The sequence below is a fragment of the Hylobates moloch genome, unplaced genomic scaffold (genome assembly GCF_009828535.3).
Source record: "Hylobates moloch isolate HMO894 unplaced genomic scaffold, HMol_V3 SCAFFOLD_47, whole genome shotgun sequence".
NCBI lineage: Eukaryota > Metazoa > Chordata > Mammalia > Primates > Hylobatidae > Hylobates > Hylobates moloch.
In genome coordinates, this window is record NW_026652322.1 from 378,012 (window position 1) to 403,763 (window position 25,752).

General features: G+C 46.9%; 1 protein-coding gene across 4 annotated transcripts; it reads left to right on the forward strand.

Annotated features, from left to right (window-relative positions):
• Positions 1-289: 289 nt before the first annotated feature.
• On the forward strand, positions 290-24,996 carry LOC116463649 (vacuolar protein sorting-associated protein 33B). Of its 4 annotated transcripts, none has more exons than XR_004246745.2 (24): positions 339-730; positions 4,997-5,077; positions 5,817-5,878; positions 8,317-8,366; positions 8,873-8,940; positions 12,901-12,946; positions 14,744-14,838; positions 15,138-15,242; positions 15,665-15,761; positions 15,982-16,059; positions 16,263-16,336; positions 16,624-16,710; positions 16,899-16,989; positions 17,228-17,302; positions 17,563-17,627; positions 17,751-17,805; positions 19,535-19,581; positions 20,481-20,613; positions 21,196-21,269; positions 22,055-22,156; positions 22,674-22,749; positions 22,856-22,972; positions 23,598-23,914; positions 24,771-24,996. XR_004246745.2 is itself a non-coding variant. In XM_032146834.2 (23 exons), the coding sequence occupies exons 1-23, from the start codon at positions 635-637 to the stop codon at positions 23,675-23,677; spliced, it is 1,854 nt and encodes a 617-aa protein (XP_032002725.1). In that variant the 5' UTR covers positions 290-634; the 3' UTR covers positions 23,678-24,232. The 4 variants fall into 4 exon arrangements, 2 of the variants coding, with proteins under 2 accessions (XP_032002725.1, XP_032002727.1); XR_004246746.2 differs by having other exon boundaries at positions 24,895-24,996; XM_032146834.2 differs by lacking the exon at positions 24,771-24,996 and having other exon boundaries at positions 290-730; positions 23,598-24,232.
• Positions 24,997-25,752: the final 756 nt, after the last annotated feature.

Genomic DNA, 25,752 nt, shown 5'->3' on the forward strand with positions numbered 1-25,752 from the left:
GCATCCCTTATGTCTTTTTGTTGTTGTTGTTGTTGTTGTTGTTGCGTGAGGCAAGGTATAGCTTTGTTGCCCTGGCTGGGGTGCAGTAGCGCGATCGCAGTTTACTGAAACCTCCGCCTCCCTGACTCGAGCGATTCTCCCATCTCAGCCTCTTGAGTGCTGGGACCCCAGGCGCCGCCACCTAATTAACAGACGCGTTGCCTCCGTTTTTGAAATGTCCCTTTCAGGATGCCGTCCCCTTCCTGGTACGCGAAGCGCTGGGAGCGAAAGGGACTTCCGGTAGATCTAGGAAGTCGCTTTTCTTTCTGGCAGGAGGCGGGGTTCTCCCCGTACGCTGCGGAGTCTCTGCGGGGTGTAGACCGGAATCCTGCTGACGGGCAGAGTGGATCGGGGGGGAGGGTCGGGACACGGTGGCTGCAGGTCTGAGACAAGGCTGCTCCTAGGTAGTAGCTCTCTTGCCTGGAAGTGACCATTCATTCCTGGAGTGCTGCTGAGGAGCGAGGGCCCCTCTGGGGTCTCTGGAAGTCGGTGCCCAGGCCTGAAGGATAGCCCCCTTGCGCTTCCCCTGGGCTGCGGCCGGCCTTGTCAGAGCGAAGGGCGTCCTTCCACCCCCCCGGCGCAGGTGACCGCTGCCATGGCTTTTCCCCATCGGCCAGACGCCCCTGAGCTGCCTGACTTCTCCATGCTCAAGAGGCTGGCTCGAGACCAGCTCATCTATCTGCTGGAGCAGGTCAGTGCTCGCCTAGCGCCTTTATCGTATCTACAGTGTGGCACTCACTGGATGCACATTTCTTCCTTGCCGTGCCCCTTTGATCTTGTTCTTGGCCCCTGGTATTGTCCTTGGAGCTTCCCCAGCAGGTCCAGAATGAATCCAGGGAGTAGTAAGAGCTGTTTGGAACCTGGCCAGAGAGTTGATGGAAATCACCTCCCAACCCCCCATACAGGCAAGGGAGACACCATTAGTGCCAGGCATCCCTAGGGACGGAAAGATGGTTAAGACATCTTTGCCATTAGGGATCTTATCACTCCAGTAGGAGCTGTATGAAGCACAAATTATCACGCACAGGTGGTAAATGAGTGATAGAGCTAGTGTACCCTAAGAGTTCAGAGTAAGTGATCATTTCTAGCTGGGGTGATGATCTAGGAGCTTCAAGGAGGTGAGTGTGAATAATAAGCATATTTTCTTTGGAGACTAAGCATGCTCCAGGCAGATAGATTGGTAGGAGCAAAGTTGACAAACCAGGGAAAGACAAGGCATGTACAGCGAAGACACCCATCAGCAGTTACACAGTAGCCACTGAAAAGAATTTTTTTTCCATTTGTGGCATGAGACAATACTTGATGATTCTAATAGTGATGTGTGTGGTGGGGTAAATGGGCAACAAGAAGGCCAGTTAGGAGACCGTAGATCAGACAAGAAATAAAGGCCCACACAAAATTGGTAGCAGTGGGAATGAAGGGAAGTGATGGATTTTTAAGTTATGGTGAAAGAAAACTCAAAGACTTACTGATTGGTTATAAATGTTGAAGGAGAAGCAAAAATGAGTGAGATTTTTAACCTGGGTTATTAGGAAAATAATACTGCTACTGTGATTTTAATGGATTACTTGTGTAATCATTTAGTTATTCATTTTATGTCTGTACTCCTCAGTAGATTGGAAGGTGGGCAGGGATCATGTTTGTTTTGTTCAACACTACCCAGTGAGTACCTAGCTTAGAGTCAAGCACACACCATGTGCTTAATAAATATTTGTTGTATGAACATTGAATAGAAATGAGAAAAATAATTAGAAAAAGGAACAGGTTTGTTGGGGGAAGTTGATTTGTTTGGGTTTGGATGGGGGAAGTTAAGATGCCTGTAAGAAATACAGCTTGTAACATCCAGCAGATAGAAATGTAGAACTGCAGCTCCATTGTGAGGACTGGAAGGAAGATGGATCAAGATGAGAACTGCAGGGCATCTTGGACCAGATTTTATTTCTATTTCATTTTATTTATTTTTTTGAGACAGAGTCTCACTCCGTTGCCCAGGCTGGAGTGCAGTGGCGTGATCTTGGCTCACTGCAACCTCCACCTCCCGGGTTCAGGCGATTCTTCTGCTTCAGCCTCCCAAGTAGTTGGGATTACAGGCGTACGCTAGCCCACTTGGCTAATTTTTGTATTTTTAGTAGAGACAGGGTTTCACCATGTTGGCCAGGCTGGTCTCAAACTCCTGACCTCAGGTGATCTGCCCGTCCCTGCCTCCCAAAGTGCTGGGATTATAGGCTTGAGCTACCGTGCCCGGCCTATTTCTCTTTAATACTTAGTGCTTGCACAGTGACATGCGCATAAAAGACTTGCAACAAATGTCTGAAGAATTGAAAAGAGGTGCTAGTTAAAGCCACTAGTTCAGGTGAGATCAAGTAGAGGAGACCAAAGAGAGAAACTTGAGCCCACTGGGTGATTCAGCATGGCCAAAGTGGATTTCCAGGCAGTAACATCCTCTCCTAACTTCTGACCTAATTTTTGTTAATGTGCACTGCTATTCAGGCTTGAAATATCATAATCATCTTTGCCTCTCCTTCACCCTGATACTTAACTGAACCAGTTGCTGAGTTCCATGGATACTTCTTTACACATAACTCTTTTATGGTGATTGTAAAATAACACTTGCACATTATAGAAAATGTAAGAAGATCAAGGAAAGTAAAAAGAAAAAAAAATTACTTATAGCCCTACCATAAGTTATAAACACTGTTAACACTGTTAATTTCTTTCAAGTATTGAAAAAAAATTAGGCTGGGTGCGGTGGCTCATGCCTGTAATCCCAGCACTTTGGGAGGCCAAGGCAGGCAAATCACCTGAGGTTGGGAGTTCGAGACCAGCCTGACCAACATGGAGAAACCTTATCTCTACTAAAAATACAAAATTAGCTGGGCATAGTGGCCCATGCTTGTAATCCCAGCTACTGAAGAGGCTGAGGCAGAATTGCTTGAACTCAGGAGGTGGAGGTTGCGAGAGCCGAGATCGCGCCATTGCACTCCAGCCTGGGCAACAAGAGCGAAACTCCATCTCAAAAAAAAAAAAAATTATATTACACATTCCATGTATCTCTTAATCTATTTTTGCTCACACCACCACCAGCCTAAATCAGGCCTCTTTCATTGCCACATGTTTGGGCTCCCTGGATGCTTTCATTAACTCCCTAAGTGGACTCCCTGCCTCCTGTTTCTCTGGTCTTCAGATTCCTCTAACATTTCCAGCTGATTGGAATGCTTCAATGCACAAAAGCTTTATTTTTCCCTGTTAATTAGAGGATCAAGGCCACATTCCCCTAAGCTGGCATTTGGAGCCCTTCCTACTCAATTCTAGCCAACTATTTCAGTCTATTTTTCACCATTCACCTACCTCAAGATTTCCTACCCTCTGTTGACCATTTTGGGTTTGGGAAACTAAAAAATAAACATTTAAAAAGGCCAAACGTGGTGGCTCACACCTGTAATCCCAACACTTTGGGAGGCTGAGGCAGGTGGATCACCTGAGGAGGTCCGGGGTTCGAGAACACCCTGGCCAACATGGCGAAATTCCATGTCTACTAAAAATACAAAAATTAGCCAGGTATGGTGGCATGCACCTGTAATCCCAGCTACTCGGGAGGCTGAGGCAGGAGAATTGCTTGACCCTGGGAGGCAGAGGTTGCAGTGAGCTGAGGTCGTGCCACTGCACTCCAGCCTGGGTGACAGAGTAAGACTCTTGTCTTTAAAAAAAAAAAAAAAAAAAAAAAAACAGGCCGGGAGCAGTGGCTCATGCCTGTAATCCCAGCACTTTGGGAGGCTGAGGCAGGTGGATCACGAGGTCAGGAGTTGAAGACCAGCCTAGCCAAGATGGTGAAACGCCATCTCTACTAAAAATACAAAAATTAGCTGGGTGTGGTGGCGAGCACCTGTAATCTCAGCTACTCAGGAGGCTGAGGCAGAGAATTGCTTGAATCCAGGAGGCAGAGGTTTCAGTGAGCCGAGATCGCCACTGCACTCTAGCCTGGGTGTCAGAGGGAGATTCCATCTCAAAAAACAAACAAAACAAAACAAAACAATAAATAAGGTTAAAAAAAAAAAGATTTCCTGCCCTCTATCCCGTTGACCTTTTGGGCTGGATCATTCTTTGTGGTGGGGGCTGGCCTGTGCATTGTTGGATGTCTAGCAGCATCCCTGGCCTCTACCCACAAGATGCCAGTAAAACCCCTACCCTGAGTCAGATAACCAAAAATGTGTCTGGACATTGCCAAATGTCCCTCGGAGGGCAAAATCATCCCCTTACCACACAGCCTATGCTCTCTTTCTGATCTTTGCTGGACTGTCCTCTTCATCTATCCATGTCAACACCCTACTCATTTGTGAAGGCCTGGTTGAGAGGAAACTCCCAGTGACTTTCCCCTCCCTGTCACTAACTGTGACCTCTCTTTCCTCTGAACAGACATTGAGATCTGTGTCAGGAGTGGTGGTGCAGGAATCATATGACAGGGATTGTGGGGTGGGGGAGTGGGAGGGGGATGGGGTGAGGACTGTCCTGGGTTTGCTAAGTTTTCTGCAGTGAACGTGTGCTATTTTATTTTGTACTTAGGAGAAAAATGCAAGGTGGGGTTCTGTTGTGTTTGGCTTTGTTCAGCAGGAGACCAGGGGTGGTTGGGAGCCAGCGTGGAGGAGGCAGCACAGAAGGGGAGTGAGGTGCAGACCAAGGTCACAGGTGAGCAGAAGGGTTAAGTGACAAGGAGTTAACCTGAGAAAGAAGGTGGGATGTCTTCTTCCCACTGGTACAGAAAACGAGAAGGCAAAATAGGTAAATATACAGAGCAGTGTCAACTGTGGATACAGATAATAAATAAGGTGCCAGGCTAGACGATACTTAGTGCCCTCCCACCTCAGAGACTATGTTTCTGTTAGATGGGTGGCTGGGCTACTTCTCAGCTGAGGAAGCTCGTGTGACCTGTGAGTGACCCAACATATTGTGTCTCCTTCAGCTTCCTGGAAAAAAGGATTTATTCATTGAGGCAGATCTCATGAGCCCTTTGGATCGAATTGCCAATGTCTCCATTCTGAAGGTACTGTCCCTTTCCCCTGGGGGTCATGCCCCTCTTTGAGCAGTTTTTCTTTTGATGAACAATACAAACTACTGAAGAGTGACTACTCTTGTAGGGCAAATATAGGGTAGCCTAATTGGGTAGAAAAGGGAGATTGATGCTGTTGTTCGTATTTTTTTGTGTGTGTTTTTTTGTGGGGGGAGACAGAGTCTCTCTCTGTCACCCAGGCTGGAACACAGTGCAATGGCACAATCACAGCTCACTGCAGCCTTGACCTCCTGGACTCAGGCGATCCTCCTGCCTCAGCTTCCCAAGTAGCTGGGACCACAGGCATGTGCCACTACACCTGGTTAATTTTTAAATTTAAATTTATTATTTATTTTTCTGAGTCTGTTTGCTACAGAACATATATATATATATATCTTTTTTTTTTTAATTTTGTAGAGATGGAGTCTTCTTATGTTACCCAGGCTGATCTCAAACTCCTGGGTTCAAGTGATCCTCCTACCTTGGCCTCCCAACGTGCTGGGATTACAGGCATGAGCCACCGCACTTGGCCCATACTGTTTTTATATTGTTTTATTTTAGGTTTTCCTATTGACAATTTGAGGAAAGTTCAGCAGGATGGTTGTCAGGGGAGCAGTTTGATTCCTAGAATTAGCATAATTAGGAAGCCCTCAAGAAGTCCCCTATCTTCGTATCATGCTTTGTGCTTTTCAGGCACTCTTATATCCATTGTCTTATTGGATTCTCTCTGTAGCAACACGAAGTAGACAAGCTATACAAGGTGGAGAACAAGCCAGCCCTCAGCTCCAATGAACAGTGAGTGTCTGGGAGAGTCTGTCCCTACTCCAAGCTGGAAGAGGTCCCTAGGGGCACATTTGCCTTTCATCTGTCCTTGGCTGAGATATATGGTTCACCTCCCTGAACTTTACAGTTTCATGGCTAGGTTACTCTTCTGTTGTTTTGTTTTCTTTTGTTTTGTTTTCTGTAGTTTCCTTTCTATGGTTTCTTGTCCTCTTCCCTCTCTAATTTACATCACAGTCTATAACCAGATTGACTAATCTTTCAAAATTATTTTCATCGTGCTCTTCTCAAGAACCTGCAAGGCAGCTGGGTGCGGTGGCTCACGCCTGTAATCCCAGCACTTTGGGGGGCCGAGGCGGGCGGATCTTCTGAGGTCAGGAGATACAGACCAGCCTGGCCAACATGGTGAAACCCCATCTCTACTAAAAATACAAAAATTAGCCGGGTGTGGTGGCGTTTGCCTGTAATTCCAGCTACTCAGGAGGCTGAGCCAGGCGAATCGCTTGAACCCGGGAGGCGATGAGTTGCAGTGAGCCAAGATCGCACCACTGCACTCCAGCCTGGGCAACAGAGCAAGACTCCATCTCAAAAAAAAAAAAAAAAAAAAAAAAAAAGAATCTGCAAGGCCTCTTATTACTTGCTGAAGATTGTCCACATTATTTGTCATAGACTTCAAGGCTGTCTGCAGCATGGCCTCCCACATTACCTTTCCAGCCTTGTCTCTCGTGTGTCCCCTTCAAGCCTCTGTTGACATGTGCTTCCACCCGCCTCTCAGCTCTGTGCCTTCACCCTTTTCATCACTCCATTCACTCTGCCTGAAATTCTCTCCTGTCCTCACTGCTCCTATAAAGAGTGTCCATCCTTCAGAGCCCAGCCACCTCCTCCATGAAGCTCTCTGTTGCCCTTCCAGTCCGGGGTGATTTTCTCCTCTGGATTTCCATGGCATTTTGTATTTGTCCTGTTCACTTGGCATGGAGTCATGTACAGCTGTTGTCTTGATTTTAAAGTATTTCTGAAACTTAATTAATGTACATGCTTTCTTAGAAGAAAAAATTCTCCTGGATACATGGAGAATATATCCATGTACCCCAGTTTGAAAAACGTTATTTTCTATTACTTTCTTATATTTAAAATTTTTTAATTAAATTTATTTATTTTCAGAGACAGGGTGTCACTCTGTTGCACAGGCTGGAGTGCAGTGGTGCAATCATAGCTCACTGCAATCTTGAGCTCCTGGGCTCAAGGGATCCTCCTACCTCAGTCTCCTGAGTAACTGGGATTACAAGTGTGCAGCACTGCATCCGCCTATAGTTTTATTTTATTTTATTTTTTTGAGTAGGAGTCTAACTCTGTCACCCAGGTTGGAGTGCAGTGGCGAGATCTCAGCTCACTGCAACCTCCGCCTCCCAGGTTCAAGCAATTCTCCTTCCTCAGCCTCCCAAGTAGCTGTGATTACAGGCGCCTGCCACCATGCCCAGCTAATTTTTGTATTTTTAGTAGAGATGGGGTTTCTCTATGTTGGCCAGGCTGGTCTTGAACTCTTGACCTCAGGTGATCCGCCCTCCTTGACCTCCCAAAATGCTGGGATTATAGGCATGCACCACCTCGCCAGGCCTTATAGTTCTTTCATTTTACTATTATTATTATTTTTTTTTTTTTTTTGAGACGGAGTTTAGCTCTTGTCTTCCAGGCTGGAGAGCAATGGTGCGATCTGGGCTCACTGCAGCCTCCACCTCCCGGGTTCAAGTGATTCTCCTGCCTCAGCCTCCTGAGTAGCTGGGATTACAGGCATGTGCCACCATGCCCAGCCAATTTTTGTATTTTTAGTAGAGATGGGGTTTCACCACGTTGGCCGGGCTGGTCTCAAACTCCTGACCTCAGGTAATCCACCCGCCTCTGCCTCCCAAAGTGCTGAGGTTACAGGTGTGAGCCACCGCTCCCAGCCTACTATTATTATTTTTAATAAAGATGAGGTCTCACTGTGTTGCCGAGGCTAGTTTCGAACTCCTGAGCTCAAGCAATCTTCCCACCTTGGCCTCCCAGAGTGTTAAGATTACAGGTGTGAGCCACCACGCCTAGCCTTTATTTTTAACTGACAAATAATAATTGTATATTTTTATGGGGTATTTGTGTATTGTTTTTAGCACTGATTGTTAATATACTCCATATAGGCATCTTTTTTTACCCACTGGATTGTAAATTATTTGAGAACAGGAACTTTTGGGTCCACCATAGGGCCAGTAATGTACCCAGCTCATCAGGTTTTACCCATTGTGTTGAGAGGTATCTTCTGTGGTTGGTATATGGTGGACCAAGAGAATGGCATAGCTTTGGCTAGGATGAGACCTGTAGGGCAAATGGCAAAAGAGTTGGTATTGTTTCAGTTTCTTCTAAGTTGCCATCCAACTTGATAATTTTTCTTCACTGTTTTTTTTTTTCTTTCTCTCTCATAGATTGTGCTTCTTGGTCAGACCCCGCATCAAGAATATGCGATACATTGCCAGTGAGTGTGCCATGGTACTATGTGTAACTGTGGGAAAGGGCAGGTAAAATCTAAGGGCTTCAGCCATAAGGACCCTCTAATAAGAAAATAATTGTTTGAGTTGGCTGTAGCACTTGTGGAGCTTCCCTGCTTCTTTTTTTTTTTTTTTTTTTTTAATTTTTTTTTTTTGAGACGGAGTTTCACTCTTGTTGCCCAGTCTGGAGTGCAATGGTGCGATCTCGGCTCACTGCAACCTCCGCCTTCTGGGTTCAAGCGATTCTCCTGCCTTAGCCTCCCAAGTAGCTGGGGTTACAGGTGCCCACCACCAGACCGGACTAATTTTTTGTATTTTTAGTAGAGACTGAGTTTCACCATGTTGGCCAGGCTGGTCGCAAACTCCTGATCCACCCGCCTCGGCCTCCCAAGTGCTGGGATTACAGGCATGAACCAGTGTGCCCGGCAGCTTCCCTGTTTCTAGTGTAACAGATGGCCCATGACTTGCTGGGCTGCATTCCTTCTCTCTGTAGGTCTTGTCAATGCTGACAAATTGGCTGGCCGAACTCGCAAATACAAAGTGATCTTCAGCCCTCAAAAGGTGAGTTTGGATCCTGGAGGAAGTGAGATAAGGTAGAACAGGACTGAGGACCGGGCAGGGGTAAGGGGCCAACAGCACTATCTCCCTGTCTCAGTTCATTTTCTGTTGCTGTAACAGAATACCTGAGACTAGGTAATTTATAATGAACAGAAATTTATTTAGCTCATGGTCTGAGGAGGTAGTGAAATCCAAGAGTGTGGGGCTGGCATCCGGCGAGGGTCATCCCATGGCGGAAGGGTGGAAGGTGGAAGCCAGCACATGAGACCAACAGGCACCCAGGGGCTGGACTTGCCTTATAGCAACCCACTCCTGCCAGAAGGACATTCATTAATCCATTCATGAGGACTCCTCCCTCATGACCTAATCACCTGTTATTAGGCTGCACCTCCCAACACTGTTGCACTGGGGATTCAGTTTCCAACAGATGAACTTTTGGGAGACACATTCAAACCGTAGCACTCCCTCAAAGCAAATTATGTGTGATTGAACCAAATACCTGTCAGTAACGTATCCTCAATTCATTAACATATCCTCAGTTGTTTAGCAGAGGGTCTGTCATCATACTGTCCCAAATAAAGTATTGTAGAATTGTGCGAAGAGGCCTCTACGTAGATTTTTTTTAATGAAAAGCTTCACACTTGCGAGGTAGAACCTGCTCTGTATCCCTAACACAAACTCTAGTATAGTAATGGTGCACAATGTTACGGCTTTCCAATGACTTTCTCCCTGTATCCCTTTAAAAATAAATACAATAAATCATCACCCTCCCTCCTCCCATCCCCTATGCTTATAAGGATGTGGCTGGGCTGCCCCTGGGTTACTAGAACCATGCCACCATATATCGGAAAAGCCTTTTCTTGCACAGGAAGGGAACCTTAGAGACTGTTTTACTCCACCCCAACTTTGAGCAGCTGAGGGAACTGAAGCCCATGCTCACACAGTGAGTTAGCATAGCCAGACTAGAGCTCTTCCATCTTTAACTCAATAATTGCAGTACGTATTTGGAGGTCCGTCATAGTCTGTCCATTTCTTGATTCCATTGAGCTCCCCTCTCACCTCCACATCAGCTACGTGCATCCTCAATCCCAGTGATTGGGAGGAATGATGTTCCAGGCCTTTACCTTGCCAACCATAGGCCTATAAAGCTACAGCAAGTAGTGCATGCATACTTAGAGAAGGTAGAAGCTAGACTAGGAAGAACAGAGATTTATTCCTTTTCAATCTTTCTAAGAAAATTCTAGAGAAAATTGAGGCAGTAACTAAGGACTGAAGCCTCTGAAACCAGGCTATCTGGATAAAATCCACCCTTGAGGCCTTATTACCTGTGTGGTCTTGGGTTAGGTACTGAGCTGCTCCGTGTCTCGGTTTTCTCATCTGGAAGATAGAGTTGATAATAGTACTTTTCTCTTAATTTAAGTGAGATGACTTTGAGTCTCTGTTGAAATAAGAAATCAAGCGGGACCCTAGGCTTATATTGTTTTATCCTTCTCTAAAAGGAGTAAGAGGAAAGAGCCAGTGACCTTCCTTTGAATGTCACCTGAAGATTGATAGCACAATCTTACAAATATTTATCTTAGGATAATATGCTTAGGAATACAAACATGGGAAGTATTATTACCAGAGCAAGAAATTATTGAGTAGGACAACCACTCAGAATTATAGGTACTTTTCAATGTTATTAAAGGAGTCATGGCAATAATTTCTAATTCTTGGACTCTTACAAAACCTTTTTTTTTTTTTTTTCAAATTACGCTTCCAAGGACAGCTTTGGTGTTTTGTTTTGTTTTGTTTTGTTTTGTTTTGTTTTGTTTTGTTTTGTTTTGTTTTTGGAGACAGTGTATTGCTCTGTCACCCAGACTGGAGTGCAGTGCTGCAATCTCAGCTCACTGCAACCTCCGCCTCCCAGGTTCAAGCAATCCTCCTGCCTCAGCCTCCCTAGTAGCTGGAACTACAGATGTGCATCACCATGCCTGGCTAATTTTTTGTATTTTTAATAGAGGTGGGGTTTTGCCATATTGCCCAAGCTGGTCTCGAACTCCTGAGCTCAGGCAATCCGCCCACCTCTGCCTCCCAAAGTGCTAGGATTACAGGCATGAGCCACTGCGCCTGGCCAAGGACAGATTTGTATTAACAGGGAATAATCCTACAAGTTAAAATAATCCTACAAGCCTCTATATTACACAGAAAAACAAAATTGGTATTTTTATGAGCGTTCTCCACTTAGCACCTTATCTAATCGAATTCTTTGACCTAATTTTGTATTAGGAGGCATCTCTCTCTCTTCTTTGAGACTCCTTTGTTAATTATGAAGATTGGCAGTTTTCAGACCTGGCTCTGGAATTCCATTACTTAGCATTAAAAGTTAAAAGCAGGCCTGAAGATTTCAGTTTTCCTGGCAGAAATGAGTGAGGGAGGAATAGGATTCTTCTGTGTAATAGTAAAATAAGGAGTACGTAGCATTGATCTACATCTCACAGAGCTAGTATGAAGATGAAGACAAGTGATTCTTGTAGAACACTAAGAACAATGCCTAATCCATTTTAAGGGCTTACAACATTAGCTGTTAATAATGTCATCTCATTATCAGATGTGAGTGCCCTCAGCATTCTTTCTCATTATTTTCAAATATTCACCCTTTCCCCACTTACTTCAAAGGAGTAAGAGATCGTGGCCTTTTCCCTTCTAAGATGAGCTGTTCCATGCCAGTTCTTGGCCCCATTCTGCTTTCCTTCTCCATTATCTTGCTTTACCAGATAGACTTTGTCTTCTGCCTTCACCTTTCTAAACAATGTCCCCCATTTCATCTCTTCTCCCTATCAGGGCTCCCCCTTCTTTCATGGCCAGGTTTCTGTGAAGAATGTTCTACTGTCACTGCTTCTGCTTCCTCATCTCCACCTTCATTGTTTCATCTAGTCTCCCTCAGGTCTCTGTTGTCAAATCCACTGGTGTCTATTTAATGTTAATCCTACTTAACTTCCCTGGCATTTGACACTGTTGCCCACCCTTCCTTGCAACTCTCACCTTTCCTGCCTTGACTGTTGCTGTTTTCTCCTGCACCTGCCTCTCTGAGTATTCTTTCTCAGTCTTCTCTGCCAGGTCCTGTACTCTGGCCCCCTTTCATCTTGTGTTCCCTAGAGTCCTGTCCTTAGCTCTCCTCTGCGTGTTCTTTTCTCTTGGACAGACCATCTACTTTGTTTATTTATTTGAGACAGGGCCTCACTCTGTTGCCCAGGGTGGAGTGCAGTGGCACAATCTCGGCTCACTGCAGCCTTGACCTCCTGGGCTCAAGTGATCCTCCCACCTCAGCCTCCTGAGTAGCTGGGACTACAGGCACACACCACCATGCCCAGCTAATTTTTGCATTGTTTTGTAGAGTTGGGGTGTCACTATGTTGCCCAGACTGGTCTAGAACTTCTGGGCTCAAGCGATTCGCCTGCCTCGGCCTTCCAAAGTTCTGGGATTATAGGAGTGAGCCACTGCACCCAGCCACATCATCCACTTTAAATACAGCGTATATGCTACTTAATCCCAAGTCCTTGTCTGTGTCTGCCGAGGTCCCATGGGCATGTCCTAAACAGAACTCACTCTCCCTTTTACAGATCTTTTCCTCCCATCTGCTCCTCCACAATTTCCAGAGCACCTCATGCTATTGCTGTCATCTCTGTCTGTACAACTTACCTTTTGAAGACAGCTGAACTCCTTCTCCTTTGTAAAGCTCCTCCCTTCTCTCAGGGAGATAAGAAGCAATTTACTCAAACATAAATTAAATGGATGAGAAAGAACTGAAGTGCTGGGCTGAATGATTCTAATGGTCCTTTCTAGATCTTAAGAATCTGGGTTCTCTTGTCTTTCACTGGGTTCAGTAATTATTGTCCTCATCAGTGACCATAGAGGAACTCCAGAGAAATGGAGAGAACAGAGAAGAAGGTGGTTACTAATCAATTTCCTTTTCTCTTTCAGTTTTATGCGTGTGAGATGGTGCTTGAGGAAGAGGGAATCTATGGAGGTGAGAGGAGATGAATGTGAGTGGAAAGGGAGAGAGAACACACAGAAGAAAAAACCGTTGTCGTTCTCCACCCCCCAGCTCCTTCTTTTCCTGGTCTTATTCCTGTTAGTGTAGCAGGAGGAGAGGTTCCTGAGAATGGGAATGGGAATAGGACCACGAATTAGAACACTACTGGGGGCTGGGCGTGGTGGCTCATACCTGTAATCCCAGCACTTTGGGAGGCCGAGGGGGTGGATCACCTGAGGTCAGGAGTCTGAGTCCAGCCTGGGCAACATGGTGAAACCCCATCTTTACTAAAAATACAATAATTAGCTGGGCGTGATGGTGCACGCCTGTAATCCCAGCTACTCGGGAGGCTGAGGCAGGAGAATTGCTTGAACCCGAGAGGCAAAGGTGGCAGTGAGCCGAGATCACACCATTGCACTCCAGCCTGGGCAACAAGAGTGAGACTCAGAGAAAGAAAGAAAGAGGAGAGAGAGAAGAGAGAGAGAGAAAGAAAATAAAAGAAGAAAAGAAAGAGAGAGGGAGGGAGGGAAAAGAAAGGATAAGAAAAGAACTCTACTGGGGTAGTGTGAAAGGAACAGCAGGGCTTAGAGTTGGAAATGACCAGCCACTCTTCTCACCTTCCAAGGCTCCCACAGGAAAAACTGGGCCTCCCCTCTGTGTATTCCTCATGCTATTCTCCACACAACCCAAACCTGATCACAGCCCTCCCTGCTGGAAATAGCAGCAGCTCAATATAAAGCCCAGAATCCCCAACATGCCTCCTATCCCTTGCACAGTCTGGCCCCTCCTGTCCCGTTAGCCTCATCGTGTGCTGCTTCCTTCTCCTGACTCGCCACCCTCCAGCCAGAGGCACTTTACCCATGCTTTTCCAGGTACCCAGAATGTTCTCCACCCCACAGCTTTTTGCCTTCCCAAGTCTTACCCAAATTCTAAGCTTAATTTTCTCTTCTTGAGGGAAGTCTTGCCTACACCCCCAGTTGTGGTTACATCCCTTTAACATATGTGCTCACAGCTTGCTGTTTGACCTCTTTGGAGCACAACCGTGAGTTAATAGTTTGTGTCATAATTTGTCTGGTGTTTCTCCCTCACTAGACTGTAAGCTCCAGAAGGTTGGGAGCACGTCCATTTTGCTCACTGCTGTTATCTCTGGTGTTCATACAGTCCTACATGTAGGCAGCTTTCAGTAAATATTTGCTGAATAATGAATGAGTGAGCCAGGCGTGGTGGCTCACACCTATAATCCCAGCACTTTGGGAGGCCAAGGCGGGCGGATCACCAGAGGTCAGAAGTTTGAGACAAGCCTGGCCAACATGGCAAAACCCCGTCTCTGCCAAAAATACAAAAATTAGCTGGGCATGGTGGCGTGCACCCGTAATCCCGGCTACTTGGGAGGCTGAGGCAGGAGAATTGCTTGAACCCAGGAGGCGGAGGTTGCAGTGAGCCAAGATCACACCATTGCACTCTAGCCTGGATGACGAGAGCTAAACTCCGTCTCTAAATAAATAAATAATGAATGAATGAATGAATGTTTTCTCGGCACTTTTGGTCAGCCCTCTAGTAAAAACCCACCACTTAACACATTGTATTACAGGCTGCTGTGGACACGTCTCCTTTCCTTATCAGACTGTGAGCTCCTTAACGGCAGGGACTGTGTCTTATTCTTCTTTGAGCCTCCATTGCTTAATGCAGTACTGGCGTGTGGCAGGCACTCAAATATTTGTGGCGGACCTTCCCTCTTAACATGGAGCTGAGTACCTTCTGCAGGGAGGCTGATGCTTTCTGTCCCCACAGATGTGAGCTGTGATGAATGGGCCTTCTCTTTGCTGCCTCTTGATGTGGATCTGCTGAGCATGGAACTACCAGAATTTTTCAGGGATTACTTTCTGGTAAATGCAGAGGCCCTTGTGTTTTGGCATCAGGGGATGGGGACAAATGCGGGATGCAGAGGGCTAGAAATACCAATATAACCTTTGTCCAACGCAAGTAATTTATCACAGGTGATAGTGATGTAGTGATTGAGTGCTACAGATTGGTCTTTGTAGGACTTCCTGTGGAGCCAATGAAAATGAACCTTTCAAGCATCCCCCAGACCCTGCCACCCTGCTCCAGGGCTTCTAGGGCTAGCCAGTTTCCAGGTGTCCTATTGGGTTGGTTCATATCTTTCTGGCTTGTGTGGTCCCTGCAGGAAGGAGATCAGCGTTGGATCAACACTGTAGCTCAGGCCTTACACCTTCTCAGCACTCTCTATGGACCCTTTCCAAACTGCTATGGAATTGGCAGATGCGCCAAGGTAAGAGCACTAGCAGTACTGTTGTCCCGGCAGACCCTGTTTCCCCGGTTCTGTACCCACCTGGGGTTATCCAAGGGCATCTGTTATATGAGGTGTATTCTTTACTTTGCTTTCATTGTTCTGGAATAGATCCTCAGAGAGGAGAACTTGTGTGGCTAACAGAGAAGCAAAAGCCAGGATCTCCTGGGTAGCATTCCTAAATCTCTTTTTATTTTGGGGACAGAGTAACACATCTTCTCATCAGTCTGAAGAGTGTTGGGGAAGGATAGACACAGATGGGAGTAGATAGGGCCGTATTGTGAATAATTAGCTCCTGTCTTGGGGACAAGAGGAAGTATCACGTGGAAAGGGTTGGCTTCTGTAGGTATGGGGCTGCAGTAGGGACCTGGACACAAGACTGAGAATGTCTTGGGCCCTGGCAGATGGCATATGAATTGTGGAGGAACCTGGAGGAGGAGGAGGATGGTGAAACCAAGGGCCGAAGGCCAGAGATTGGACATATCTTTCTCTTGGACAGAGGTAAATTATGCCCAGCGCTCCTGTCATGTTTCAGCCCTAGAAGACATGGGAATACAGAAAGCGTGGTGGCAAAGTTAAAATCCTAAAGTTAGGGCTGTGAATCCCAGCTTTGAGGAGCCTGGGCCCTTGGCCCTATGGAAAGTATCAAAGCTGCCCTTGGGCATGCCGTGTCGAAGGCTGGGTCAGGGAGAACCTTCATGGTCAGGGATCTGTGTTTCAGATGTGGACTTTGTGACAGCACTTTGCTCCCAAGTGGTTTACGAGGGCCTAGTAGATGACACCTTCCGCATCAAGTGTGGTAAGTGCTATGGGCCTCCGCAGCTTGGCAAGATGGACGGGTCATCAGCCTTGGCACCTTCCACATGGGGCAGGGCTTGTGGGAGAGACCCAGACCCTGAATGAACTGCTGACTTCCAAATAGTTTGAGGACCTTTATGGCAGTTCAGGGAATGGTAGAAGTCCTCATTGGAGATCCTAATAGCTGTCCCTCTGCTCTCAAAGGGAGTGTCGACTTTGGCCCAGAAGTCACATCCTCTGACAAGAGCCTGAAGGTGCTACTCAATGCCGAGGACAAGGTGAGGGTGTGGGTGCTAGCAATGGGCCCACCTAGGGCCACTGCTTATACCAGGCTGTGGGCCCCAGCTCTGAGAGGCGAGGCTGAGTCTATGGGAGAGAGGGTTTGCCCACCAGTTCAGAGCATATCCTAGAGCACAGAGTAGGCATTTGATATGGACTTAGGGATCCCAGCTCAGCTTTCTTTGTATTTCTGCCAGAACACCTGAGCACCCTTCCTGTACTGTCATTCTACTGCTAAGTTATGGTTCTGACAGAGTAAGTTGTTCTTGTCTTACTCTCCTCACAGGTGTTTAATGAGATTCGGAACGAGCACTTCTCCAATGTCTTTGGCTTCTTGAGCCAGAAGGCCCGGAACTTGCAGGCCCAGTATGATGTGAGGCTCCAAGCCCTGGTCCTCTGTTTTGTTCCCTCAGTGGCTTCCCAAGGCTGCTGCCCTTGGGCCCCTCTTCTAATACTATGACAGGTTCCCTGTCCTTTCTCATGGATGGATGGCAACTGAGGGAGGGTGGTGGTTTCTCATGTCTGAGGTTGGGGGGTTCACCTTTGGGAATTTTCCCACAGCGCCGGAGAGGCATGGACATTAAGCAGATGAAGAATTTCGTGTCCCAGGAGCTCAAGGGCCTGAAGCAGGAGCACCGCCTGCTGAGTCTCCGTAGGTTTCAGCTTGAGGGGCGTGAGGGGAAGTGACTGTGTCCCTCTGGGGAAAGCACCAGGGGACCATTACCCCCGAGGAGGAGATCCCTGTTCATCGGACGCATATGGTCTTATTTGGTGTCAAGTGGGAAGAAGTGCTTTTGGATTTTGCCTTAGGAGGTTTTTATTCTTCTGGACAATAAAGGGACATCTTTCTAGAACCAGGAATATGTCAGCTCCCTTTGTCCAACCTGCAGATATTGGGGCCTGTGAATCCATCATGAAGAAGAAAACCAAGCAGGATTTCCAGGAGCTCATCAAGACTGAGCATGGTAACTGCCGCAGCCTTGCTGTGCTACTGCCCACGCTTCTGCTTCCCCAGCTCCCAGCCCCGTTCCACCCTTAAAAGATGTTCTCTGGCTCTTCCCAGCTGACACTGGCTATGTGGAATGCTGGTTCCTGCTAGAAGTCCTGGGGGTCCCTTAACCCACTCCAAGCATAGAGAAAGAGACGGGGAGACAGACACCTGTTAGCATAGATGGCAACAGCTGAGCTGGCCCCCAGTAACAGGCTCTCCTCTGATTACTCACAGCACTGCTAGAGGGGTTCAACATCCGGGAGAGCACCAGCTACATTGAGGAACACATAGACCGGCAGGTGCGCAGGTGGAGGGCTGGGGGTGCCGAGAATGGCGTTTAGAGGTGGGGTCGGCCTTAAGCAGAAGGAAAAGAACACCTGTTGTGAAGCTTCAGTTCTCCTCGAGTCTTTCTTCCTATGCAGGTGTCGCCTATAGAAAGCCTGCGCCTCATGTGCCTTTTGTCCATCACTGAGAATGGTGAGCCCAAAAGACTGAAGATGAGAATGTCAGATTGAGAAACTATGCTTTAGGGACAGAAGAAGTGATTTTGAAAGGCTAAGGCAAATGTCTTAGCAAACAGAATGTTTCCCTGTAATTTAATAGATTCTTTTTTGTTTGGGGTGAATTATCACCAGGACACAGGGTAATTTATTGTTTTAGCCCTAAGTGGGACCACATCCAGGCCACCCTAGAGCCCTGTCATATCTTAGGACTGCAGGGGTGTAGAGCTGAGTGGCATTTCTCTCATCAGTCCATCTGTCCTTATTTTCAATGAGATAAAGATATATTCCAGGAAAAAGGGACAGCAAGTTCATTTCATGAACATTTATTTATTTTTTTGAGACAGAGTCTCGCTCCGTCACCCAGGCTGGAGTATAGTGCTGTGATCTCGGCTCACCACAACCCCCACCTCCTGGGTTCAAGTGATTCTCCTGCCTCAGCCTCCTGAGTAGCTGGGACTACAGGTGTGCACCACCACGCCCAGCTAGTTTTCATGAACATTTCTAAAATTCCAGATTATGCAACCTTCATGGCAACTTGTTTTTACTGTTGAAGTCTTCCAGTTCATGAATATTCTTGAAGGTTGCCTTCTTTTTCTTTTTTTTTTTTTTTTAAGACAGAGTCTTGCTCTGTTGCCTAGGCTGGAGTGCAATGGCACAATCTCGGCTCACTGCAACCTCCACCTCCCAGGTTCAAGCGATATCTCACCTCACCCTCTTGAGTAGCTGCGACTACAGATGCACGCTATCGTACCCAGCTAATTTTTGTATTTTTAATAGAGACGGGGTTTTGTTATGTTGGCCAGGCTGGTCTGGAACTCCCGACCTCAGGTGATCCACCTGCCTGGGCTTCCCTAAGTTCTGGGATTACAGGAGTGAGCTACTGTGCCCGGCTGAAGGTTGCTTTCTACCCAGAGAAGTATTTTGCTTATTCTAAATCTCATTTACTATAGTTAGAATCCCAGTTATTGTTACCTCTATGGAGAAAAACATATAAGACTGTGCTTTTGGAACTCATTTGAACACTTTTTCTATTTCTCAATAGTTATGAAGCAGTTCGTCGTAGAACTGCCCCTTAGCCAGAAAGAAATGCATGAGTCTGCCAGGTGTGGTGGCTCACGCCTGTAATCCCAGCACTTTGGGAGGCCAAGGCAGGCGGATCTCAAGATCAGGAGTTGGAGACCAGTTTGACCAACATGGTGAAACCCTGTCTCTACTAAAAATACAAAAATTAGCCAGGTGTGGTGGTGCATGCCTGTAATCCCAGCTACTCAGGAGGCTGAGGCAGGAGAATGGCTTGAACCCGGGAGGCGGAGGTTGCAGTAAGCCAAGATCGTGCCACTGCACTCCAGCCTGGGTGACAGAGCAAGACTCCATCTCTAAATAAATAAATAAATAAATGCCTGAGTCATCACTTCTTCTCCCTCCTGCTGCATCCTCCCCACATCCCACTATGATCACTGTTAGTTCCAGTGTCCCCTCCTCAGCACCCTTATGTTTCACAGCTCTTCTTGGGAGCTCCCAGACCGAGGCTTTATCTTTCAATAAGCAAGCTTAAATTTAGAACCAACTGTATACTCTGCAGGGTTAACATTTACTGAATCCTTCCTCCTGAAGAAGGCATTCGTTGCTGGTTGATCTGTACATTTTAGGGTGCCTCTGCCAGCCTCTTTCTCATGCACCTGTCTTATTTTCTTTACTCTTAGGTTTGATCCCCAAGGATTACCGATCTCTGAAAACACAGTATCTGCAGGTAAGGCCTGGAGAATGTATTCTTGAGGGAACTTGATGGAGGGCAGTTACTGGGCATTTTTGAAAGAGGCAAGAGAAGTGGCCCCTTTCCTGCCTCCATTACCTTCCTGTTTCCATTCAGGCCTCCCTCTTAGAGCTACTAGGGAGAGTCAGCTTTCAGCACGCCTCTCTGCCCTCTACCCTTGTTTCACCCCACACACTGACGGCGCATGGCCAGTGCTGAGAATTTAAACATTTCAGTGCTGGCCCCGGTGGTGAGTTCTTACTCCTGGGAGTCTCCCTCATTTTAGCACCGTATGAAGCATTGATTCAGCTTTCCTTCCTGGTACTTCTCAAGTCTTACTTCATCCAGGAAGCCTTTCCCATACATCCATGGGTCTCTAAAGTCTCATGCTGCTTTTTATTCTTCTTTGTTTGGTGTTTAATTATTTTTTTTCTTTTTTTTTTTATTTCGAGATGATGTCTCGCTCTGTTGCCCAAGCTGGAGTGCAGTGGTGCGACTTCAGCTCACTGCAACCTCTGCCTCCCAGGTTCAAGCATTTATCTGCCTCAGCCTCCTGAGGAGCTGAGACTGCAAGCACGAGCCACCATGCCCAGCTAATTTTTGTATTTTTAGTAGAGACGGGGTTTCACCATGTTGGCCAGGCTGGTCTCAAACTCCTGACCTCAAGTGATGTGCCTGCCTTGGCCTCCCAAACCCAAAGTGCTGGGATTACAGGCATGAGCCACCGCTCCCAGCCCTGTTTGGTTATTTCTGATGTGAAAATTTATCTCAACAAAGTGTGAGCTCCTTCACATTGCAGCAGAGGCTTCATAGTCCTTCTGCTCAACTCTGTAGTACCTGACAGTGCTAGATGCTCTTTGGACACTCAGTAAATAGTCTAATTGCATCTTCTTCAGAGCTATGGCCCTGAGCACCTGCTAACCTTCTCCAATCTGCGAAGAGCTGGGCTCCTAACGGAGCAGGCCCCCGGGGACACCCTCACAGCCATGGAGAGTAAAGTGAGCAAGCTGGTGACCGACAAGGCTGCAGGTAAGCGGGGAGCACAAGTGACCCCTGCTCCAGCTGTTGTCCTGACTTCTCTCAACAGGCAGCACGCTGGGAAGGACAGAATGAATTGGAGAAGGTGGACTGATTCCTTCCTATTAATGTCATTACTATTATTACTACTACTTCTGCTAGTAAGAGCGGTTTCCACATAGTGAACACTTACCATGTACTGAACCCTTTAGTTTCTCATTTAATCTCAGAAAGACTCTATGAGGTAAATTTTCTCATCCTCATTTTATGATGAAACTGAGGCTTAGAGAATTAAGTGATTTGTCCAAGGTCCCTTAGTAAGTTAGGTCAGTTTAACTCCAAAGCACATACCAATAAACTCGGGTTACCCTGTGGATTGCATTTAGTAGAGAGCTGGTACCCTGTAGGCGGGGGAAGACTGTGGGTGGGGAGAAGGGTGGGGAGTATCTTGATTAGTTCCAGGGAATTGTAGTTGAACAGCTTCCGAGAGTTTTTGGATGTGATTGGTGCTGTTGTGTCCTGAATGGTATTATCTTTGGCAGTGTCATGAATCCATAGACCTTAGGTGAAACCTGACACAGATTTCTTCCCCAGGAAAGATTACTGATGCCTTCAGTTCTCTGGCCAAGAGGAGCAATTTTCGTGCCATCAGCAAAAAGCTGAATTTGGTATGTGGAACAGGGATGGTTAGGGAAGACGGTGGGTTCATTCCATTGTGGAGTCCTTTTTTTTTTTGAGATGGAGTCTTGCTCTGCTGCCCAGGCTGGAGTGCAGTGGCACAATCTCAGCTCACTGCAACCTCCGCCTCCCAGGTTCAAGTGATTCTCCTGCCTCAGCCTCCCAAGGGATTACAGGCATGTGCCGCCACGCCGAGCTAGTTTTTGTATGTTTAGTAGAGACAAGGTTTCCCCATGTTGGCCAGGCTTGTCTTGAACTTCTGACTTCAGGTGATCCGCCCACCTCGGCCTCCCAAAGCGCTGGGATTACAGGCATGAGCCACTGCGCCCAGCCCATTGTGGAGTACTTTGAATCCACAAAAACCTTTTTGTCATTTCATGTGTATAAAGATTCTTTTGTTTGGTAGTCTTACAGCATGGTAGATTCATTCATTTAATCAACATGTAACAAGCACCTGCCAATGCCAGAGAATATTCTAAGTGCTGCTTCAGTGACAACCATATCCTATGTCACTCAAGGGCAGGGAAAGGAGAACCCATCCCTCCAGCCCCTTCACATTATTCAATAATGACGCACGGGAACTCATTCCAGAGAACTGGCAGTTACTCAACAGAAACTGCCATCTTCCGTTATGGATTCTCTTTTCGGGGCTATTGCTGGTTCTCCCTTTAGTTGAAATAAGAATTGTTCTTTGGGCTATGCCACTTTATCTGACCCTTTAAAGGGTTAGGGAGCTGAGCTGTCACTTGCCTAATGAAGTCCCTTTGTCTTATAGATCCCACGTGTGGACGGCGAGTATGATCTGAAAGTGCCCCGAGACATGGCTTACGTCTTCAGTGGTGCTTATGTGCCCCTGAGCTGCCGAATCATTGAGCAGGTGAGAGCATGTTACTCTTGCTCCCATTGATATTTCACTCTCTCTGCTTTCTCTTGGTCCCTGGCCTGTCTCAACTTTTTTTTTTTTCTTCTTTGAGAGATGGAGTCTTGCTCTGTCACCCAGGCTGGAGTGCAGTGGCGCGATCTTGGCTCACTGCAACCTCCGCCTCCCGGATTCAAGTGATTCTCCTGCCTCAGCTTCCCAAGTAGCTGGGACTACAGGCATGTGCCACTGCACCTAGCTAATTTTTGTATTTTTAGTAGAGATGGGGTTTCATATAGACGGGGCCAACTATATGTTGGCCAGGCTGGTCTCGAACTCCTGACCTCAGGTGATCCCCCTGCCTCAAACTCCTGAAGTGTTGGAATTACAGGCGTGAGCCACCACACCTGGCCCTGTCTCAAGTTTTTGCTCCTTGAGTAATGAGCGAGAAATGTGACAGTCTGGCTGCTGTGCCCTTCCTTTCCTAAGTCTGATACCGTCGGTAGCCTTAAACACAGTGCTTATACCTTCCCAGGTGCTAGAGCGGCGAAGCTGGCAGGGCCTTGATGAGGTGGTACGGCTGCTCAACTGCAGTGACTTTGCATTCACAGGTATGTGGCATTAACAGTGGGGTAGGCTGGCAGTGAGGGGTGGGCTGGATGCACCACTCAGGACTAGCATGTCAGGGAAGAGCTGAATCTGGTCTGATCCTCACAGATATGACTAAGGAAGACAAGGCTTCCAGTGAGTCCCTGCGCCTCATCTTGGTGGTGTTCTTGGGTGGTTGTACATTCTCTGAGATCTCAGCCCTCCGGTTCCTGGGCAGAGAGAAAGGTAAGAGAGAGCAGAAAGGTGAGAATTGGCCTGCATTGTAGCTGGGTAACAAAGTGTCAGCTGGGTGCGGTGGTTCATGCCTGTAATCTCAGCACTTTGGGAGGTGGAGGCGGGCAGATCACCTGAGGTCAGGAGTTCGAGACTAGCCTGACCAACATGGTGAAACCCCATCTCTACGAAAAATACAAAAACTAGCCAGGCATGGTGGCAGGTGCCTATAATGCTAATTACTCGGGAGGCTGAGGCAGGAGAATTGCTTGAACCCGGGGGGTGGAGGTTGCAGTGAGCTGAGATTGCGCCATTGCACTCCAGCCTGGGCAACAATAGCAAAACTCCATCTCAAGAAAAAAAAACAAAAAAAAACACACAAAGTGTCCTACACAAGAATATTTTTCTCCTGGCCTCGGAGTACAACTTGCCATAGCCTTACTGTGGGCTGCCACAGCAGGGAGCCCAGTTATACCAGTGGTAGAAAGCAGTGATGCCCAAGAGCATGGCGCTCACGTCTCTGTCTATAAACGGGTGCTGTGATCCCATGGGGACTGTGGAACTGGAGGGGCTCTATGGTTACCGTTGGGGCCTAAGATCTGTGCTGTCTCTTCTGCTGCTGCATTTGACTCCTTAGGCTACAGGTTCATTTTCCTGACGACAGCAGTCACAAACAGCGCTCGCCTTATGGAGGCCATGAGTGAGGTGAAAGCCTGATGTTTTTCCCGGCCAGTGCTGACACCTTCCCTGAACACATTCCTCAGTGAGATGCAGGCATCTGGCACCCAGCTGCTATAACCAAGTGTCCACCAACTACCTGCTAAGAGCCGGGAGCATGGAACGTGTTGGGATTTAGAGAACATCTGAGAAAAGAGTTCACTTCCTGCTCCCAGGATATTTCTCTTTTCTGTTTATGAAGTCCAACCCATGCTGCTAAGATACGAGCAGGAAGAGGTATCCTTTGCTAAATTATATTTGAATATCATTGTAAATAAAGCCTCTGCTCTCAGATGTAATACGTTTGTCATCTGGACACGCATTTCCATCTTTATTAGTGAAAGCCCATGGGAGCTTTCTACAGGGGCTTCCTATGCTTCTTGGCCTGGACTTTGTAGTGGCTCCACGCCTGGTCTGGTTCTGCCCTCTAAAAATCACTCAACCACTCTGTACCTGAGTTTCCTCAACCATAAAATGAGGGGGATGGCTGAGGTGACCAGCAAGCACGTTTCCAGTTCTAAAATGTTGTGATTCGTTACATTTTTGAGAAAATGACTTTGTTGTTTTAACTTAAGGAGGCACTTCAATTTTAAGCGTTTTGTTTCTTACTGCAGAATGAAAGATTGCGTGCCATTAGAGCCATTTCAGTGCTCCTATAAATGTGCCAGCACCCTCCTCATTGCTGATGCTAGTAGCCTTTCTCTCTCTTTACCTTTTAAAAATGATGAAATATAGGCCAGGTGCTGTGGCTCACGCCTGTAATCACTGCACTTTTGGAAGCCGAGGCAAGGGGAACATTTGAACCCCGGAGTTTGAGACCAGCCTGGATAACATGGCAAGACCCCATCTCTACGAAAAATAAAAAAATTAGCCGAGGGTGGTGGCACACACCTGTATTCCTAGCTACTGGGGAGGCTGAGGTGGGAGGATCCTTTGAGCCCAGGAGGTCGAGGCTGCAGTAAGCTGTGACCCTGTCTCAAAAAAAAAAAAAAAAAAAAGGAATTACAACCACCTACATTAGTGGCCTCTTTTCAGGCCTCTTCCAACTTGATCTCACTGATGACTATGCTTTCCTTGAGATTGTCTTATTCAGCTTCCATAATACCCTTTCTTTGTCCTCCCATAGTCTCTTAGGTTGTTCTTTGATTACTCCTCTCTGCTCATCCCATTTGCTGACACCTCCCCTCTTTCTGTCCTTTGTTGTCATCCACTTCCAGATCTCAAGCTTTCATCTCACTCCTTAGTGCCACACAAGTATTTCCTACCTGGTCATTCCAAGGCACTTCAAACTCAGCATGTACAAGATAAACTCATGAGTGGAAGCTCCTGTCCCTACTTGAATCCTTCAATCTGCTCTTCTTCCTGTATTCCCAAACTTTGTTCAAATGAGCAAAAAATTGTATTCTTGACCTCAGATTTTTTCTTTCTATGCCCCACCTTCAGCTGGTTCCCTTGTGCTATTGGTTCTTATTTCTAAATGTCTCTAGTTCATCTTCTCACCATCCCTATGACAGAGGTCTTTATTGTCTCTTGCCTGGGTTTTTGCAAGAGTGTCCCTCCCAGCTGCTCATTCTTCCATCTGTTCCCCATTCCACAGTGCTGCCACTTACTAAAAGGAAGAAAGAAAATCAAAACCTGAGTTACTGGATCATCAAAAGTATTCTTCCTATAGAATAATGATCATTCTGGGCCCAGCACGGTGGCTTACACCTATAATCCTAGCACTTTGGGAGGCCGAGGCAGGTAGATCACCCGAGGTCAAGAGTTCAAGACCAGCCTGGCCAACATGGCAAAACCCCGTCTCTATTAAAAATACAAAAAAAAAGTATCCAGGCATGGTGGTGCGTGCCTGTAGTGGCAGCTACTCGGGAAGCTGAGGCACAAGAATTGCTTGAACCCAGGTAGCGAAGGTTGCAGTGAGCTGAGATTGGGCCACTGCACTTCAGCCTGGGTGACAGAGGGAGACTCCTTCTCAATTAAAAAAAAAAAGAACATTGAAAGCACCAATGAAGTTTTTCTGAAAATAAGAAAAATATGGTTCTGAAGGTGAAGCAAACAAGCATCCTTTACCTTTA